Source organism: Elephas maximus, chromosome 19 (genome assembly GCF_024166365.1).
Source record: "Elephas maximus indicus isolate mEleMax1 chromosome 19, mEleMax1 primary haplotype, whole genome shotgun sequence".
Classification (NCBI taxonomy): domain Eukaryota; kingdom Metazoa; phylum Chordata; class Mammalia; order Proboscidea; family Elephantidae; genus Elephas; species Elephas maximus.
Window position 1 is genome coordinate 16,176,756 of NC_064837.1, and position 19,920 is coordinate 16,196,675.

The 19,920-nt window shown below is 50.2% G+C and overlaps 1 protein-coding gene and 1 long non-coding RNA gene across 2 annotated transcripts; both read left to right on the plus strand.

Annotated features, from left to right (window-relative positions):
* The first annotated feature begins 6,451 nt into the window (after positions 1–6,451).
* Positions 6,452–8,273, plus strand: LOC126062449 (uncharacterized). The gene is made up of 3 exons (XR_007514059.1): positions 6,452–6,623; positions 7,422–7,527; positions 8,107–8,273. It is a non-coding gene; the product is annotated as an uncharacterized LOC126062449 (long non-coding RNA).
* Positions 8,274–11,487: 3,214 nt separating this feature from the next.
* PIMREG (PICALM interacting mitotic regulator) lies at positions 11,488–18,513 on the plus strand. The gene is made up of 6 exons (XM_049860015.1): positions 11,488–11,525; positions 12,021–12,349; positions 15,675–15,970; positions 16,745–16,840; positions 17,458–17,507; positions 17,839–18,513. The coding sequence occupies exons 2-5, from the start codon at positions 12,056–12,058 to the stop codon at positions 17,489–17,491; spliced, it is 720 nt and encodes a 239-aa protein (XP_049715972.1). The 5' UTR covers positions 11,488–11,525; positions 12,021–12,055; the 3' UTR covers positions 17,492–17,507; positions 17,839–18,513.
* Positions 18,514–19,920: the final 1,407 nt, after the last annotated feature.

Genomic DNA, 19,920 nt, shown 5'->3' on the forward strand with positions numbered 1-19,920 from the left:
ATGCAACTCTAGTAAAAAACACACACACACAAACCCGTTGTCATTGAGTCGATTCGGACTCATAGTGACCCTATAGAACAGGGTACAACTGCCACATAGAGTTTCCAAGGAGTGCCTGGTGGATTCGAACTGCTGACCTTCTGGCTAGCAGCCAGAGCACTTAACCACTACACCACCAGAGTTTCCAACGCTAGTAAATCACTCCTGTCTTAAATAAGATCTAGCAAAGGCTTTCCCCTGCATTGGGGATAAATTCCAGACCCCTGTCCTGCCCTATGGAGCCCCACAGACTCAGCCCCTCCCTAGGCCCTGTCCTCTCTATTTTGTTCAGCCAGGCTCAATTTCTCTGCAACCTGGAACTTGGCAATGCTGCTCTTGCAAATCTCCCTGTCTGAAAACCCCCTCTCCCTTGCTTTGTCATTCTAAGACAGGGAACAGAGGGGCTCCCAAATCTGCAAACAAAGTACAGGAAATGGGCCAGGGCGCAGAAACAAAGCCATTCCCCAGAACAGTGGAGCAGGGTCTCAGAAAATAGCCTGCAAACTTCTTTAAAGTTGTCTTTCAGAAACAGCTGGATAAAACCAGCCTCAGGGACAGGCGCAGAACATCCACCTGTGACCGCTGTGTGACCTTCCACCAGGGGCAGTGAGGGGCTGCAGCAGCAGCCAGGGAATCGAACTCAGGGAGCGAGAGACTGCACAGGCGTGACACCCCATAATAAGTCCTGCTACGAATCCCAGAGGCCTCCAGGACAGGAGCCATTGTGCATGCACCTTAGTTAACATGTCCCCGCCTGTGCCTATGAGTAAACATGAATCTTTTCCCACCCAAGAACTTCTAAAAACCCAGGCAAGTCTTTTGTTCTGTGAGATGGAGGGGGGAGGTATGTGTTGCTTAGGCCCTCCTCGTCTCCACTTGCAAGACTCTTCAACAAAGCTTTGCTCGTGTGGAAAACTCTTTGTGCCTTACCTGCTCATTCTTGACCAGTGAGAGGCAAGAAGCTTGTTCAATTCCAGCTACTATTCCCCTAACTCCTCAGCTAAAACACAAGGCCAAAGAAGCCTGCCCTGACCCCCAGCTCAAGTGAGGTTCCCTACCCCCCCAGCCCCCACACCTTCTCATTGCCCCTAGCACTTCTCATTCAAAGCCGTTCGCACACTAGTAATTGCTGACAATAGTTCGTTTAGTGCCTGCCCTTTGCCTTGACCTGACAGTTCAAAGATGTCAAGAAAACTGGTGAAAGCTTTGTTGATTGACAAGAAGCCTCCAGGGGCAGGGTGGGGCTAGAGATCCTTCTCCTCCTCCTCCATCCCCCTCCCCAACAGATTAGAGAAGAGCTGGACCCCAGGGAAGCCTCCACTGTGAGCAAAGGACTGTGTTTTCTTCTTAAAAGAGGGAGCTGGAACCTTAGCACCACCCTCTCAACAAGAAACCTGCTTCGTCTCAGTATATCCGCCTTCCCACCTCCTGGCTCCACTACACCCTGCAAGGCAAAAGGGAGAGCCTTCTCATTCAGAAGACAATGTTTCTTCCTCCTTCTCTGGTTTCCATGGAGACTGTTCTTTGTTAACTTGGCCTGCCAGTTATGTTTCTAATGAAGGAAAGAGGACACAAAGCTCCTGGCAGTGAGGGCCTCTTTCATGCATTCATTCATTCTGGGTATTTAATGAGGCAACTCTCTGGGGGCACAAAGGGTTTGCACTCAATACTAACCTAAAGGCTGTCAATTTGAACCCACTCAGTGGCGTCAAGGAAGAAAGGCTTGGCTATCTGCTTCTGTAACTATTACAGCCAAGAAGATCTTATGGAGCACAGTTCTACTCACACCCATGGAGTTACCATGAGTTAGATCCATCTGAAGGCAACAGGTTTGGTTTTTTTGGTTTCTTTAATGAGGCCGGGTGATCTAAGGTTAGGAATATAGGTGTTGGAGTCAGACAATCTGGGGTTTTAAGTTCCAACTCTGACACTTACTAGCTGGTTGTACAGTCTTCCCGTTGTCATCGAGTCAATTCTGACTCACAGCGACCCTCTAGGACAGAGTAGAAGTGCCCCCTAGAGTTTCAAAGGCTGTAATCTTCGTCTGGGTTGTAGTCTTTCACCATACTTATTCAATCTGTATGCTGAGCAAATAATCTGAGAAGCTGGATTATATGAAGAAGAACAGGGCATCAGGGTTGGAGGAAGACTCATTAACAACCTGTGTTATGCAGGTGACACAACCTTGCTTGCTGAAAGTGAAGAGGACTTGAAGCACTTACTGATGAAGATCAAAGACCACAGCCTTCAGTATGGATTACACCTCAACATAAAGAAAACAAAAATCCTCACAACTGGACCAATGAGCAACATCATGATAAATGGAGAAAAGACTGAAGTTGTCAAGGATTTCATTTTACTTGGATCCACAATCAACAGCCATGGAAGCAACAGTCAAGAAATCAAAAGACGCATTGCATTGGGTAAATCTGCTGCAAAGGACCTCTTTAAAGCGTTGAAGGGCAAAGATGTCACCTTGAAGACTAAAGTGTGCCTGACCCAAGCCATGGTATTTTCAGTTGCATCATATGCATATGAAAGCTGGACAATGAATACGGAAGACCGAAGAAGAATTGACGCCTTTCAATTGTGGTGCTGGCGAAGAATATTGAATATACCAGGGACTGCCGAAAGAATGAACAAATCTGTCTTAGAAGAAGTACAATCAGAATGCTCCTTAGAAGCAAGAATGGCGAGACCATGTCTTACATACTTTGGACATGTTGTCCGGAGGGATCAGTACCTGGAGAAGGACATCATGCTTGGCAGAGTACAGGGTCAGTGGAAAAGAGGAAGACCCTCAACGAGGTGGATTGACACAGCGGCTGCAACAATGAGCTCAAGCATAACAGCGATAGTAAGGATGGCTCAGGACCGGACAGTGTTTCATTCTGTTGTGCATAGGGTCGCTATGAGTCAGAACCGACTCAATGGCACCTAACAACAACAACAACAACAAATCTTTGTGGAAGCAGACTGACACATCTTTCTTCTACAGAGAGCCTGGTAAGTTTGAACTGCCCACCTTTTGGCTAGCAGCCGAGTGCTTAACCACTGTGCTACCAGGGCTCCCCCCGTACAATCTTAGGCAAGAGATTTCTCCTGTCTGAATCTCAATGTTCTCATATGTAAAATTGGAATAAGAGTAGTATCTACTTCGTAGAGTTGCCATGAGGATTAAGGGAGAATAACGAAAATAAAGGTGCTTAGCGCAGTGCCTGACACGTGGTAACGGCTCAAAAAATGTAGCTGTGGCTGATGCCTGTGACATGTCCTGAAGCAGTGGCATTGCAGTGGGAGAATCCTCGCCTTCCATGAGGGAGACACAGGTTGATTCCCAGCCAATCCGCTTCATCAACAGGTTTCAGCAGAGCTTCCAGAGTAAGACCTGGAAGAGAGGTCTGGCAATCTACTTCTGATAATCAGCCAGTGAGAACCCTATGGATCACAGCGGCCTGATCCACAACCGATCACGCAGATGACACGGGACCAAGCAGCATTTCCTTCTGTTGTGCATGGGGTCGCCGTGAGTCCAAGGCCAAGTGACGGCAGCTAACAACAATGTTGTACCAGCACTGTGGTAGGCACTGAGGAGGCCATTGTGACGAGACAATCCAATTTGAGAGAATTTGTTTCTAAGCATTTCATCTTCACTACGTTCTTCCCTCATTCTTCCCACAACTCTTCCATGAGTTTATTTTCGTAGAAACAGCTCTTTCTTTTCCCCTTCATATTTCGTTGGTAAATGACATGAATTCAATTCCCTGATTACAGTCATGAGTACAACTGACAAAGACGGATTTGACAGCCTATTATTGTGGTCAGCGGCATCACTAAGGTTGGTGTCACCCAGTGCGGTAACTCATGGTGCCACCCCCCCATGAAAATTACCACAATATTGTAGCTAAAACACCAGAAAATTTGACAAACCCAGCAAGTATAAAAACACCGGCAGCAACAACAACAGCTCATGATGCTTGTAGTGCCTGCAGATGCAACCATTTGATTTGAAACGTCATTGTGATTGGGTAATAATGACAGCTGTCTTAGTCGTCTAGTGCTGCTAGAACAGAAATACCACACATGGATGGCTTTAACAAAGAGAAATTTATTCTCTCACAGTCTGGGAAGCCAGAAGTCCGAATTCAGGTTGCCAGCTCCTGGGGAAGGCTTTCTCTCTCTATTGGTTCTGGAGGGGGAGATAGATCCTTGTCATCGATCTTCCCCTGATCTAGGAGCTTCTCAGCACAGGGACCCTGGATCCAAAGGACGTGCTCCGCTCCTAGCACTTCTTTCTTAGTGGTATGAGGTCCCTGTCTCTCTGCTTGCTTCTGTCTCCTTTTATCTCTTGTAAGATAAAAGGCGATGCAGGCCACACCCCAGGGAAACTCCTCTGGGCTGTGACCCGAGTAAGGGTGTTGCACCCCACCCTAATCCTCTTTAACATAACCTAATCTTGCCTGCTTAACCACAGGCAGAAATTAGAATTTACAACACACAGGAAAATTACAGCAGATCACAAAACAGAGGGCAACACACAATACTGGGAATCGAGGCCTGGCCAAGTTGACACGTATTTTGGGGGGACACAATTCAATCCATGACAACTGCTCTGACTGGAGTGCATTAACCAAAACCAAGCCTGTTGCTGTAGAGTTGATTCTAATTCATAGCGACCCTACAGGACATTAGAGCTGCCCCACAAGGTTTCCAAGGAGCACCTGGTAGATTCGAACTGCCGACCTTTTGGTTAGCAGCTGTAGCTCTTAACCACTATGTCAACAGAGTTTCCGGAGCTCATTAGAAGGTTCGAAAAGTAAATTAGTATAGCGTTTTAGCCTTGCAGGTATATTGATACACATAAACTGGGCTTATGAAAAATTTTTTTGTTGTTATAACCAAAAAAAAAAAAACCCATTGCCGTCGAGTTGATTTTGACTTATAGTGACCCTATAGGACACAGTAGAACTGCCCCACAGAGTTTCCAAGGAGCAACTGGTAGATTTGAACTGGTGACCTTTAGTTAGCAAGCATAACACTTAACCACTACACCACCAGGGTTTCCAACTAAGTATAGGGATATATTTTTTTTTTTAAATAAGTATTTTATTTAATTTTTGGTGAAGGTATACATAGCAAAACATATATCAACTCAATTTCTACATGTACAATTCAGTGACATTGGTTACCTTCTTCAAATCGTGTTGCCTTTTCTCAATACCCTTTTCCAAATCGTTCCACCATTGTCAGCACGAATTCACTGCCTCCTGAGCTTCTTATAAAACCTTTCGAGTTGCTGTTGTCAGTTTGATCTCATATGGGTAATTCTTTAAAAGAACACAATGCTCAAGGTATGCATTCTTTTCTAATTAAGCCAAACTACTTTTTGGTTTAAAGATGACTTCAGGAGATATTTTTGGCTTAAGACTTAAAGATTTTCTCAGGGCAATTGTTTCGGAAGTCTTCCAGTCTCAATCTCTGGGTGTCCCCAGAGATTTTAGATTTCGTGACCATTTGAAGTTCTGTTTCACATTTTACCCCCTTTTGATCAGAATTCTATCGAACCTAAAGTCAAAGCACTTTTGTCTCTATTCCCCAGACAGTCCTCACACTGTACTCTAGTGCTTGCTGTGGGGAGGTGTGTGTATGCTCATGCCCCTCTAGGAGTCAGAGATCGAGGCCTCATGCCCCTGTACCTCAGCAAACCTGACGTGTAGTAGAGTCTCCATAAATGTGTACTGCATTGAAAAGAACATCCAGATGGCAGGGCCCTTCCATGACACTTCTGAAAGTAGAGATTGTGAACCTGCTATGCACATGGGCCTGAACAGGCACAGTAGGTCAGTGACTTAGGTCAGGTTTAGCACAGGCCTATCTGTGCCCCTCACCTGGGAGCCTTGAAAGCCCTTACTGAATGCCTGTGACGCTGGAGATGGACTGCCTGGAGAACCCAGCACTCTTTCGCTGACCCTTGGCCTGAGATTGTGAATGTGTGTCTCTGTCTTCCAGCCTTGTGCTCTGAGAGGGCAGCGACTAGATCTGCTTTGTCTATGGGCTCCAGCCCTCAGCACAGGGTCAGCACTGGGTTGATGCTCTGTGAACCTCTGGGGAGGCAGGAAGGGACTGAAGCAGTCAGTGGGTCAGAGGCGAGGTGGAGATGGGCAGGTCCAGTGGGCCCCTTTGGACAGGGCTGGACTGCATGTTTGCCAGGACTGAGGAAGGTGAAGTTTACCTTCTCAAGGTTGTGCCCCAGGCCCTCCCCACATTGGCCTGGGCCTCTCTCCTGAGCTCTCACCTTCCTACTTGGCTCACACTCCAGTTCTCAAGATGCCTGGGCTGAGATAGGGACACCAAAACACCAGCCGGCTTACTTCTTGGCTCTAGTTCCTCAGAGAGGAGGGTGCCTCCGGGATGGGGCCTGTGGGCTCCCAGCCTTGGAGGCGCAGAGGCAGTGCCATGGCCTTGTGGCTTCTGGAAGTAACTGGACAGGGCTGTGTCCTAGATCACCATTCCAAGGGAGAAGGATGGCTTTGGCTTCACCATCTGCTGCGACTCTCCGGTCCGAGACCAGGCTGTGGATTCAGGTAAGTGAGTGACTTGGGTGATGTCCAGCCCCCCTCACCCGTCATACACCTGGACTTTGCAAACAGAAGTTAGAACTGAACAGGGGGCCCCAAACTGGAGCAGTGCCCTGGTTTTTCAAAATGAAAAGAATAATATTTTTAAATGACCACAGACAAAACTGAGGTTTATGGAAATATACCCACTCTCTTTTTATCAAAATGAAAATAAGTTTTATATTTTGGCTCCCAGTCATTTTGAACAGGAACTAAACCTATATTTTCAGTAATGACTACATGGGAAAATGAGAGTTTTTTATGAACTCTGTTTGGAATTGGTCTTTTATTCTATTCCAAGCCAGATTAGCGCTTAAAATAGTTATTCCCCCCTACTTTTCAGAAATAAGACTTCTCTTAATCACAGAGTGGGCATCTTAAGGGCAGAAGTCAGGGCTCAGTATCTGGGTATCCCCAGAACCTACATGGGCCCCAGGGCATGAGGTTGGTGCTCAAGGAATGAATGAGGTGTGTGAGCCTGGCAACAAGGAAGGGCTCTCGGTGGTGAGGAGGCCCCCGGGAGAAGGGGGAAGGGGCTTGAGTGGAGGGTGGGCAGCAGAGAGGTGAGCCGGCCCTAGGGTGAGGCAGCTGGGAGGTGGTGAGGGCAAAGGCCCTGACAGCCACCAGGTCCAGCCCCTCACTTCACAGATGGAGAGATGAGAAGGGCAGTCCTTGCCTGAGGTCACCATGGAGGCAAAGGACTCAAGTCATCTGGGGGGTCTCAGGCTTCAGGAGCCCCTGAGTGGCTTTTCTTTGTCCTGGCAGGGGGCCTGGCAGAGCAGGCAGGGCTGCAGCAGCTCGATACGGTGCTGCAACTGAACCAGAGGCCTGTGGAGCACTGGAAATGTGTGGAGCTGGCTCATGAGATCTGGTGACAGGGCAGTGGGTGGGCTTGGGCCTTAGGCTGATGACACACCCTCCCACCCAGCCCTGGGCACCCCACCCTGCCCTGCTCTTGCCTTTCCCTCCTCTGTCCAGCTGTGAGCTTTGCGCTCCAGGGAATTCAGCTTCTTGGCCTGAAGATGGGAGGTTCAGACTTAGAACAGTTTTGGCTCCCAGAGCAAACAGGGTGGAAGCTCTCAAGTAGATCCTGTGTTCATGACATGGCTCAGGGGTCACTTTCTAGTTTGGCTAATCATTTGTGCTACCTAAGAGCTAGGCTGAAGGATGTGTAGATGTTGCCAATTTTTAAGTGAAACAATTTAAACATTAAATAGTTATTTTTTAAGATCTTTGGGTTCCCTAAATTTTTTTTTAATAATTTTTATTGTGCTTTAAGTGAAAGTTTACAAATCAAGTCAGTCTCTCACACAAAAACCCATATATACCTTACTACACACTCCCAAATACTCCCCCCCCAATAAGACAGCCTGCTCTCTCCCTCCACTCTCTCTTTTTGTGTCCTTTTCGCCAGCTTCTAACCCCCTCCACCCTCTCATCTCCCCTCCAGGCAGGAGATGCCAACATAGCCTCAAGTGTCCACCTGATCCAAGAAGCTCACTCCTCACCAGCATCCCTCTCCAACCCATTGTCCAGTCCAATCCATGTCTGAAGAGTTGGCTTCAGGAATGGTTCCTGTCCTGGGGCAACAGAAGGTCTGGGGGCCATGACCACCGGGGTCCTTCTAGTCTCAGTCAGACCATTAAGTCTGGTCTTGTGAGAATTTGGGGTCTGCATCCCACTGCTCTCCTGCTCCCTCAGGGGTGCTCTGTTGTGTTCCCTGTCAGGGCAGTCATCAGTTGTAGCCAGGCACCATCTAGTTCTGGTCTCAGGATGATGTAGTCTCTGGTTCATGTGACCCTTTCTGTCTCTTGGGCTCATAATGACCTTGTGTCCTTGGTGTTCTTCATTCTCCTTTGATCCAGGTGGGTTGAGACCAATTGATGCATCTTAGATGGCTGCTTGCTAGCGTTTAAGACCCAGACGCCACTCTTCTAAGTGGGATGCAGAATGTTTTCTTAATAGATTTTATTGTGCCAATTGACTTAGATGTCCCCTGAAACCATGGTCCCCAGACCCCTGTCACTGCTACACTGGCCTTCGAAGCATTCAGTTTACTCAGGAAACTTCTTTGCTTTTGGTTTAGTCCAATTGTGCTGACTTCCCCTGTATTGTGTGCTGTCTTTCCCTTCACCTAAAGTAGTTTTTATGTACTATCTAATTAGTGAATGCCCTAAGTATAGGGATATTTTAATAAAAAATAATCAATTTCTGTTGAAACACTGCACAAAAATTTTATTGACAGTCATTTTGGTGTCACCTCCTCTGACAGCGTCACCCAGTGCAGTCCACACTCTTTAAACCCCCTTAGTGACTGGTTGTGGCCACTGTGTAGTTAGAGTGCCATCCAACCTGAGGGGCTCATCTTCCATCACTATCATTGGGCAATGTTCCATTGTGATCCATAGGGTTCTCATTGGCTGGTTTTTGGAACTAGCTAGCCAGGCCTCCTTTCTTCCCAGTCTGTCTTCATCTAGTAAACAATTCTTGGTAAACAACTCAACTGAGGGGAACAAAGTGAACCAGCAAAGTAGAAGGGTATTTGTCAAACCACGGATTACACCCATTAGTGAGTCATTATAAAATAAATTTAGAAAGTTGTGGCCGGCATTTTTCAAATGAAATAGAAAAGAAAATATCAGAACACATCACACATAGTAAAGTGTTGTTTCACGAAACTTTTGTCGCAGTTGTACATCTGTGTGTGTGCTGCGTTTCTTACAGTGGGTACCAGTCCTCTTGAACGTACTGTTTCCTTTGCGAGGAAGACCCTCCACCCCACCTCACTGCCCTCCCTAACTCTCACATATCAGCACTTTCTTTGCCTGGTTAATTCCTACTCGTTCTCTAGGTCTCAGCTTGGTTACTTGATTGATCAGAATGTCCATCTCTCCCCTTGCATAGTAGATTTTGGGTTCTGTGAGGGTAAGGATTACATTTGTTTTGTTCAGCTTTTTATTCCCAGTTTTAGCCCATTGTTGAATACATCACAGGCACCCAAAAGATATTATTTGGAAAGACATGCAAGAGGGACCATGGCGGAGGAGAAGGAGGGTTGAGAGAGACCGGGGTGGCTTCAGTGGGGGCATGTTGACTTAAGGTGCCTGCAGCACCAGACAGCAGGGGGTAACCAGGAGGTAGTTGGATATGCCTGTGTGGCGAGAGGTCCAGGCTGGAGGTGGAGGTGCAAGGGGCTGAGGAGAGGCAGTGTGCGTGATGGTTAAACACGTAGACACTGGTCCCAGACTGCCCAAGTTTGGATCTTTGTCTCTGCTACATATTGTTGTTGTTGTTAGGTGCACTTGAGTTGATTTTTGTACTCGTAGTGACCCTATAGGACAGAGTAGAACTGCCCCAATAGGGGTTTCTAGGCTGTAATCTACAGGAGCAGATTGGCAGGTTTTTCTCCCACAGACCTGCTGGATAGCTTCAAACTGCCAACGCTTCTGTCAGCAGCCGAGGGGTTAACCATTGCACCACCAGGGCTCCTTCTGCTCCTTATGAGCTGAGGAAAATTTGGGCCCAAACTAACCTCTCTATACCTCAGTTTCTTAATCAAGTAAAACAGACCATTGTTAGTTACTGTCGATTCAGCTCCAACTTATGGCGACCCTATGTACAACACAATGAAACGTTGCCTGGTCACGGGCCCTCTTCACCATGGTTGGTGTGGTCAAGTCCATTGTTGTGGCCACTGTGTAGTTTGAGTGCCTTCCAACTTGAGGGGCTCATCTCCCAGCACTATATCGGCAATGATCTGTTGTGAGCAATAAGATTTTCATTGATGTTTGCAAGTAGATTGCCAGGTCTTTCCTCCTAGTCTGTCTTCATCCAGAAGTTCCGCTGAAACTGTCCACCACGGATGACCCGGCTGGTACTTGAATTACTGGTGTCATAGCTTCCAGCATCATAGCAACATGCAAGCCACCATACAGGACAACAAACTGACAGGCAGGTGACGGAAATAAACTGTAAACTGTAAAGGAGACCCGTGTGTTATAGAGTAGAACTTCTCCATGGTGTTTTCTTGGCTGTGATCTTTATGGAAGCAGACCACCAGGACTGTCTTCCACAGAGGGGCTTAATTGGAAGGCAGGGAGATGGGCTCCCGGCCTGTCGCCTCTCCCAGGAAGTATTTTCTTGCGGGGGGGGGGGTTTAGAGTGTGGGTCAGGAGTTTAGGGGATACAGAAAACGGCAGTACCTTGTCTCAGTAACAAAGAGGGTCACGAGGAAAATTTTGAGGCAAAACCTTCATGGGAACGCAGGGCTCTGAACCCCTAGCCCTGGCTCTTTCTGACAAACCACTGACCAAGACCTCTTGGGCAGGGTGGGAGGTCCCAGGAAACTAGAGCAGATGGAAGCTGCGGGCTGAGGGGCCTGGAGCTCCGGGCCACCAGGCCCTGAGTCTTCCCCTTGCCCGGGACGCCCCCTTCGAGCTCGGTGTAGTCAGACAGCCTGAACCCCTGAACTCCTGCAGGTTGCAGGGAGGCAGCCCCCGGCCTCGGATCCAGAGTGGGGCGCCGGAACCGGGTCTGAGCGTCCAGAAGGTGGCGCGGGGGCTGGGCCGAGAGGGACTGAAGAGCCGGGCCGCGTGGGCCGGGCTGGGCAGATACAAAGCCGAGGAATCGCGGGGCGCCAAGCCTGGAAGGGGGTCCTGAGATGAATGGGAAGGGCCGGGCCAATCCGAGAGCACGATTTACAGCCGAGAGCGGAGGGGGCCAATCGAAATCCCCGGCACGGCCGCGGTGTCCGGGCCGGGGCCAATCAGCGGCGAGGACGGGGTCCGGGGCGGGTCCGCGCGGAGTTTCAAATCTCCGGGGTCGCAGAGGAGCGGCCGGGGACGCGTCTGGTCAGCAGCTGGCTGCTGGGTGAGTGCGGGGGACCTGGAGGGGCTCCGGCCCACGAGGTGCGGGCTGTAGTTAAGACAGGGGCAGCAGGTGGGGGCGCCTGGGTACTGCGAGCGTCCGGCCGGAATGGGGGCGTCTGGTCAGCCTGGCCTGGAGCCGGAGGGCCTTAGGTCAGCGCGATTGTTCCCAGGACCAGGCCTGACCCTGGTTCCCTCCCCTCCGGAGACAGAGCGGAATGGAGGCTGGGACGAAAGGACAACTGTCTTGGAAGCACGGGACAGCAGGAAGTGCTGACCATCCTTGTTCAGCCTCTGCCCTTTTCTGGGCTTTGCTGACCCCTCTTCCACACCCCGCACCCACTGTTACCACGTGCCCCCCCTCCCACCCAGCCTGGGCCATCCTCCCCCCCACCCCCACCCTCCATGGGCCTCCATCCCGTCTCTTCCCCATACCCAGGATCTCTGTGGGGATAGGGATGGGATGCCTTGCTGACTTGCCCTCTGACCTTCTCCTCAGGGTCTGGTGGGCAGCGCAGACTCAAGGCCAGGCAGATGGCCTCTCGGTGGCAGGGCGTGGGGGCCTCGAGGCGCCGCAGATCTCTGCAGGACCAGGAGCAGCTCCAGGAGAACGTGGTGCCGCAGCCTGCTGTGGGCCATCTAGAGAGCTCCACCAGCGCCCTGGGCTCCCTGTGCAGACACTTCCAAAGGAGGCTGCCCCTGAGAGCGGTCAGCCTCAACCTCGGGGCGGGCCCCTCCTGGAAACGCCTGGAAAACCCAGAGCCAGGGCAGCAGGGCCTCCAGGCTGCAGCACGCTCGGCCAAGAATGCCTTGGGTGCTATGTCCCAGGTAATAGTGACAACACTAACCATCCATTTATGGAGGGCTTTAGGAGTCCCCGGCGGTGCAGTGGTTAAGAGCTACAGCTGTTAACCAAAAAATCGGCAGTTTGAATCCACCAGCTGCTCCTTGCAAACCCTATGGGGCAGTTCTAGTCTGTCCTACAGGGTTGCTATGAGTCAGAACTGACTCAAAGGCAATGGGTTTGGGTGGTGCCATTTGTTAACACACTCAGCTGCTAACCAAAAGATTAGAGGTTTGAGTCCGCTCAGAGGTGCCGCGGAAGAAAGGCCTGGTGAGCTACTTCTGAAAAATCAACCATGGAAAACAGTTCTACTCTGATACACATGGGGTTGCCGTGAGTTAGAATCAACTCAAATCAACTCAAAGGCTATTGGTTTTCCTTGGTGCCAGTTTCTATCCTCAAGGAGCCCACAAGAATGTACACTCCATGAAAATAAGGACTTCGATTTGTTCATTGTTGTTACCCTAGCACCCCACATAGTCCCTGGTGTATATAGCAGGTGCTCCACAAATAGCTGAATGAGAGGATGAAAACAGGGCCCTGGTGGAGACAGATCCTCACAGTCCAAGGTGGTAAGAGCCGGATTGTCAAAAGGAATTACAAGCAAGTGGCAGTGGGAGCTCATGGTGGGGGAACACCAAACACAGGCTTAGTCACTGAGGGCTTCCAAGAGGAAGTGGCTCCAAGGAGATCACCCAGCAAGGGAGAACTGTGGTGGTTGTTACAGTTGTCAGTGGCCATGGAGTTGGCCCCCGGCTCATGGCAATCCCACGCACACTAAGATTGAACTGTTGTGATCCACAGGGTTTTCCTTGGCTAATTTTCCAGAAGTAGCTTGCCAGGCCTTTCTTCCTAGTCTGTGTTAGTCTGGACACTCCACTAACACCCGTTCAGCAACACACAAGCCTCCCCTGACAGACTGATTGTGGCTGTACATGAGACGCATTGGCCAGGAATCAAACCAGGTCTCCTGCACAGCAGGCGAGAATTCTGCAACCGAACCCCACTGTCCGCACTGAAGAGTGTTTAAACCAAAACTCCGTCTAGTCGATTCTGACTCATAGCAACCCTATAGGACAGAGTAGAACCGCCCCATAGGGTTCCCAAGGAGCAGCTGGTGGATCCGAACTGCTGACCTTTTTTTTAGCAGCTGAGCTCTTGACCACTGTACCACCAGGGCTGAAGTGTGTTTAAAAAGGCAGGTGAAAAAGCCTGAGTCCAGACCCAGAGCTGGGGAAGAGCAAGATGCTCAGGAGAATTGACAGGAATTTGGTCTGGGTAAGGCCAGAGGGCAAAAGACCACTTTAAAGCTTTAAAAAGCAAAGATGTCACTTTGAAAACTAAGGTGCACCTGACCCAAGCCATGGGATTTTCAATCGCCTCAAATGCATGCAAAAGCTGTGCAGTGAACAAGGAAGACCAAAGAGGAGGAATTGATGCCTTTGAATTACGGTGTTCATGAAGAATATTGACTATACCATGGCTTGCCAGAATAACGAACAAATTTGTCTTGGAGGAAGTACAGCCAGAATGCTCCTTAGAAAGGAGGATGACGAAACTTTGTCCCATGTACTTTGGACATGTTATCGGGAGGGACCAGTCCCTGGAGGAGGACATCATGGTTGGTAGAGGGTCAGTGAAAAAAGAGGAAGACCCTCATCAAGATGGATTGACACAGTGGCTGCAGCAAGGTACTCAAACGTAGCAACAATTATGAGGATGGTGCAGGACCTGGCAGTGTTTCCTTCTGCTGTGCATAGAGTCCCTGTGAGTCGGAACCAACTCGACAGCACCTAACAACAAGGCCAAAGGATACGGAGGTGGGGGGAATGGTGGTTCAGTGGTAGAATTCTCGCCTTCCATGTGGGAGGCCAGGGTTCTATTCCCGGCCAACGGTCCTCATGGGCAGCCACCACCTGTCTGTCAGTAAAGGCTTGTGTGTTGCTATGACGCTGTACAGATTCCAGCGGAGCTTCTAGGCAAAGACTGACTAGGAAGAAAGGCCCGTCACAGGACTGGGCAGCGTTTTGTTCCATTGTGCGTGAAGGCATCATGAATCAGGGGCAGCTAATAACAACAACATGGCCTGAGGACAGGGAGCAAGGTGGGGCAGATGGAGAAGGGTCCCATGTGCTAAAGTTGTTTAGACTCTTCCAATAAGAAGAATTTAAACAGGGTGGGGACCTGGTCAGGTTAGCAGATTGGTACATGATCTGTAGCTACTTAATAGCAATGGGGTTAGAGGCAGATTCTCCCCTGAGGAAGCCTGGAGGCCTGGACCTAGAGAGAAGTGAACAAGTTCTAGAGCTGTTCCGAAATTAGATTTGAGAGGATTTGGTGTCAGAAGAAAACATGTGGGCAAGAAGATGTCGTACACGTTGGGCGTGAGGTGCCCATCAGACCTCCAAGAGGACACATCTTCAAGCCCGAAGCTGGAGAGATCAGGAGGTATCACCTAGGAGAGATGGAAGCCATGAGTGTAACTAGACCACCCAAGGAGAGAATGGGGTGAAGAGTTTTCTCCTCAGTGTCTGTTTGGGAATTCTGAAGATTTTGAGGGAGAAAGGGTAGCTATTTTTGGGCCCTTTGCAGAAAGTCCTTGTTTGGAAACATGTGATTGTTTTCATCACCCCCAGGGACCAAAGAAATGAAATGAGCTGAACTGCTCAAGGTCACATGACTCACCAAATTTAATTCGGGTCTTGCTCTAACCTCTAGACTCTGGTTTGCCAAGGCAAAGGTACTTCAGCTAATGAAGAGCCTTCCCATCTATCACATCCTCCCGCCAAGCTGGTATGAAAGGTCTTGAGTGACAGTCCCAGGAGTTAGGGCTTGATCCTATAGGCAATGAGGAGCCAGGGGAATGTCAATCGAGTATCATGATCAGAACTACCTTTAGAGGACCTCTTTGTGGACCTGTGTGAATGACGGATTAGAGAGGGGCCAGAGGCAGGAAGACAAATTATCTTCTGGGTCAGGGTGCAGGACCTGGTCTTCTTTGGGCTTTCCCCATGAGTCTCTGGGTCAATCTGTGTCCCCAGGAGAGTTTGGACTTCAAAGAGTAGAGTCTCTATGGTCCAGAGTGATCCTTCAGCTGCTGACCCCTGCACTCATGTCCCGGGAGGCTCTGAGCCAGATCCCTGCAATACAGCCATTTTACATGGAGTCAACCCCAAACCTTGTCCTTGAGACCAAAAGCAGCCAACATGTGTGGGACTACTGGTGGGCCCCGGGGTTGGAGGTATGGTCTGGGAACTCTGGGTAACTCGCCCTTGGCTTTGTGCTAACCTTTCCATGTATCTGTCTCAGAGAATCCAAGAGTCCTGCCAAAATGGCACCAAGTGGCTGGTGGAAACCCAGGTGAAAGCCAGGAGAAGGAAGAGAGGGGCACAAAAGGGTGGTAGCCCTCCACCTCGCAGCCTGAGCCAGAAGAACACCCGGCTGTCTGGAGCCACCCCTGCCTACTCAGCTCTGGACTCCTGGAAGAAGGAGCAGCACAGCCTCTCTGCCCAAAGGAGCCCACAGACCCACCCACTACGGCGGTCCAGAAGGGAGGCTGCCTTCCGAAGCCCCTACTCCTCAACAGAGCCCCTCTGCTCCCCCAGGCAAGTAGGATAGTGCCTTGCCACAGGGTTTGTGGCTTCTGAGTCCAGGCACAGTTTCTCTTCCCTGGCCCCCAAACACTAACTGGGCCCGAGGGGCTTCTGAGCACCTACTATGGCTACCTGAAGCCAGGGGTACATATGTCTGGTCCAGCTGTGTCCCCACTACTAGGGAGCCTGGGGGAGGGGGGTCCTTCAGGGCCTCAGTTTCCCTATCCGTAAAGGGAAACAGCAAGCTTAGCTCTGACTATATCATATCACCCAAGCCTTCTGGTGGTCCCAAGAGCAAGCTTTAAGCCATCTGGAAAGATTTAGCCCAGGCTGATGGCTCAGCGGTTAAGTGCACAGCTGCTAACCAAAAGGTCAGTGGTTCAAAGCCACTAACCACTCCACAGGAAAAAGATGTGGCAGTCTGCTTCCGTAAAGAGTTACAGCCTTGGAAGTCCTATAGGGCAGTTCTACTCTTTCCTATAGGGTCGCTATGAGTCAGAATCTACTTGGCAGCAGTGGGTTTGGTTTTTTGGTCAAGGCTAGGTCTCTAAGTGGGGAGCAGCAGAGCTCACCTGCCCATGACCTTGGCTTAATGGGCCATGATCTCAGTTCTCTGCCAGCTATTCAAAGACACTCTATGTCACTTCCTGAACTGATGGTCTGGGGTGAGGTGTCATCTCTTGGGCTGGTAGTCCAGGCCCCAGTGCTGGGTTGGGGACAGTGGGGGTGGTTTACTCCTGCAACAGGTTTCCAACTAGTCACTGATGTGGCTCTTCTTTTGTTCAGTGAGTCCGACAGTGACTTGGAGCCTGTAGGGATGGGAATTCAGCGTCTCCAGAAGTTGTCCCACAAGTTAGATGAAGCCATTGTGGCTGAAGACAGGTGAGCTGGCACCCCATGCTCCAAAGTGAAAAGCTGCCAGAGTTGAGCCAGGCCTTCTTTTTAGGTAGGATCTGGCTGGCTCGGACCCACTGTATGACCCTGGCTATTCCCTGCCCCACTCTGAGCTTTGGTCTCTTCTTCTGAACATGAGAGAGGATGGCAGACCTGGATTGGGATAGTGGTTAGGGATGTACCCTAGATGCGCGTAGCACCCTGGGCCTTGGGCCACACATTTGTCCACTGCCCAGAACCTCACATGTGGCCAGGTACTTGATTCCGGAAAGATCTGCCCTTCCTCCAACACTCTCTGTGGCTCCCATACCCTGCCTGCCCCTGGTACTGGGAGAAGCTACGTGGCTGCTCTGGAGTTCCCAGTCTTTCTGCTCAGGAGCCCCTCCTGGGAGCAGGGCCTGGCTTCTGGATCAGCCTTACCTCGGGACTGTTTCCCTGTTTGTATAATGGCCGTGACGGCCTCTCACGAAGGGCCTTGGCAGCTCACATCTTTGAGCGGGCCTTGTTCCCACCATGTTTCCCAGTCTGTGTCTAGTCCAGGCTGGGAATCCCCCTCAGAGCCACCAGCACTCAATGACGTCAACCCCTCCCCCTTCTCCATCTAGTGGTGACATGACCGTTTGTCTCATTCATGACTGAAGACAGGGCCCTTCAGGTAATGCCCCCCTCCCCCAAGCACCTTTCTCCCTGCCTTCCTCTTCCTCACGCCTGAGCATGCATGCGTATTTGGAAGCATGTTAAAGAAATTAGTCTTTTCTGGAAAACCTCGCGGCGCTACTGGGCACAGCCAAGGAGAAACTGCAAGTCTCCCTGGCTGCTCGGAGCCAGAGCTGCTAACCTCACTGATCCCATCACTAATTGAGCATGACTGGCCCCTACATAGCTAGAGCTACCTCCCAACCCCCCATTTTGGAAGGTAGGCTATGGTGTCCCACTTCCCCTGTCTTGGGCACAGAAAGGGGCACAAAGGGAGCTCTGTCTTGCAGGAAACAAGCCATATCTGACCACCACCCCCTCACAACCCAGGATGTCTGTGCTGCCACATGGGCTTCCTGGAGGAAGCTCCCAGAACTCATCAGTACCCCCTGGGCCACTGCTAACAAGGACCTGACTGCTCTGGGGCCTCTGCTTTCTTGCTTCAGCCACAACTGGGCCCATCAGTGACCACAGCTCGAGAGTGGCTTGGGAAACCAAGTAGAGGGAGGTGTCATTCTACTCCCCCAGGGGACTTTTGGGGTTAGGAGCTCACCCTACACTGGAGCCTTGTGATTGGCTTGTCTTCAGCGTGAAGTGAACGCACTGGGAGTTTTGAGTTTTGTGAGAGCTCTGAGTTGCATACCCAGAGTGGGGTCTGCAGAAAGCCATCCATATCCTCGGACATCCCCGTGTGTCCAGGGCTGAGGCTGTTGGCAACCCCATTCCCATCCCAGCTTCCCCCACCAGAGCCCCAGAAGAGGGGTTAGGAGAGGTTTCCAGCTCTCAGACCCTGGCTTACGGTACCTATTTATCTACTCAGCAGAGGGCATTGTGGGTGTGCAGGCAGGGCGCAGCACTGGCCAGGGGCGGTTTCTGCCCTTTGTAAATTATTTAAGAAATCTGCTCGGTCCTCTGATTAGAAAGAACCCAGGGTGTGACATTCCTAAATAACATTGCTTTTTCATAATAAAGACGATCTTTCTGCACTTGGTATCTCTTCCCTTTCTCCATCACCCACCAGGCCACTTGCTCGGGGCCATAGGTTTCTGGTTTAGGACCAGCTTTGCTTCCCCTTCCACCTCCATTCCCAGCCCATGTACCCCCAGCTTGAAGAAAACACAAGGAACTGGAAAGGTTTTTCAGCAGAGTCCAGAGCAAAACACAGTTTAAAGGCAAATAAGGTTTTTATTTAAGTGACAACGTTTGAGAGTTAAAAACCAGCTCACATCAAAATCAAGACCAGTTGTAAAAATCTTGTCACTCCATAGTGCTTTTTATTTGTTTTGTTTTTTTCATCTTGTTAGAAATCTGGTATTTTACATTTTCTCTTCTAACGGATTTTGTACAAGGCAGCCAAAGGAATAGAAACCTTTTCAGCACAGAACCATATCCCACCACAGACAATACTGAAAGCTGCACTTAGGAACAGTCAGACCACGAAGACGGTCAGGCTGGCTGCTACCACCACGGAAACAAAGAAAAAAGGACAGAAGAGTCTGAGGGTGAGGGTCCCCATAAGCAAGCTGGCCTCGTCCATCCTGCTCCTCCTTGGTGTCATCTGCTTCCTGTTGTCCCGAAGAGGAGAAAGTCAAGATCTGACTTTCCTCTCAAATGTCCTTGTGCTTTCTCAGCAAAACCGAAACACCAAACCCTTTGTTGTCAAGTTGATTCCAACTCTTGATGACCCCATGTGTTACAGGGTAGAACGACTCCATAGGGTTTTCTTGCCTGTAATCTTTACAGAAGCAGATTGCCAGGCCTTTCTTCTGAGGTGCCGCTGGGTGGGTTTGAACTGCCAACCTTTAGGACAGTAGTTGAGCACAAACCGTTTGTGCCACCCAGGGACCTTGTTTCTCAGCAAGGAAAGCAGAACCTGGATGAGGCCTCACTACTTGGACTTAACCCTAACTATAATTTTAAGAAAGTTGCCCCAAGCCCCGAGGAAAGGAAGGAAAGGACGTTTCTTTTGGCTGAGCCAAAGAGAATAGGTTTCCAAAGCACTTGGCATCCAAAATGCCCCAGATTCAGCGGGAAAGTTGGTTATTTAAGGCGGGGGCTCAGCTGGAGAGGCCTGGCTGGCTTCACAGCCAGGGCCAGCCCTCCTAGGTAGGGCAGCACCTTGGCTGGGTGGGACAATGCTGATGCCAAACCGGCACCATCTCCAACCAATTTCTACCTGCCCGGGGTCTGGGGGTCATTTAAAGATTGTTGCCACTTTTGGTCTGCAGGACACTTTCTGGGCACAAGCCTGGACTCCAAGTGGTAAAAGTACAGTGTGAAAACCACTAAACTAGCCTCCCCGCTCTCAAGAGTCTGCCCCCAGTAATCTCTGGATTGTTGCCATCGAGTCAATTTCAACACATAGTAACCCC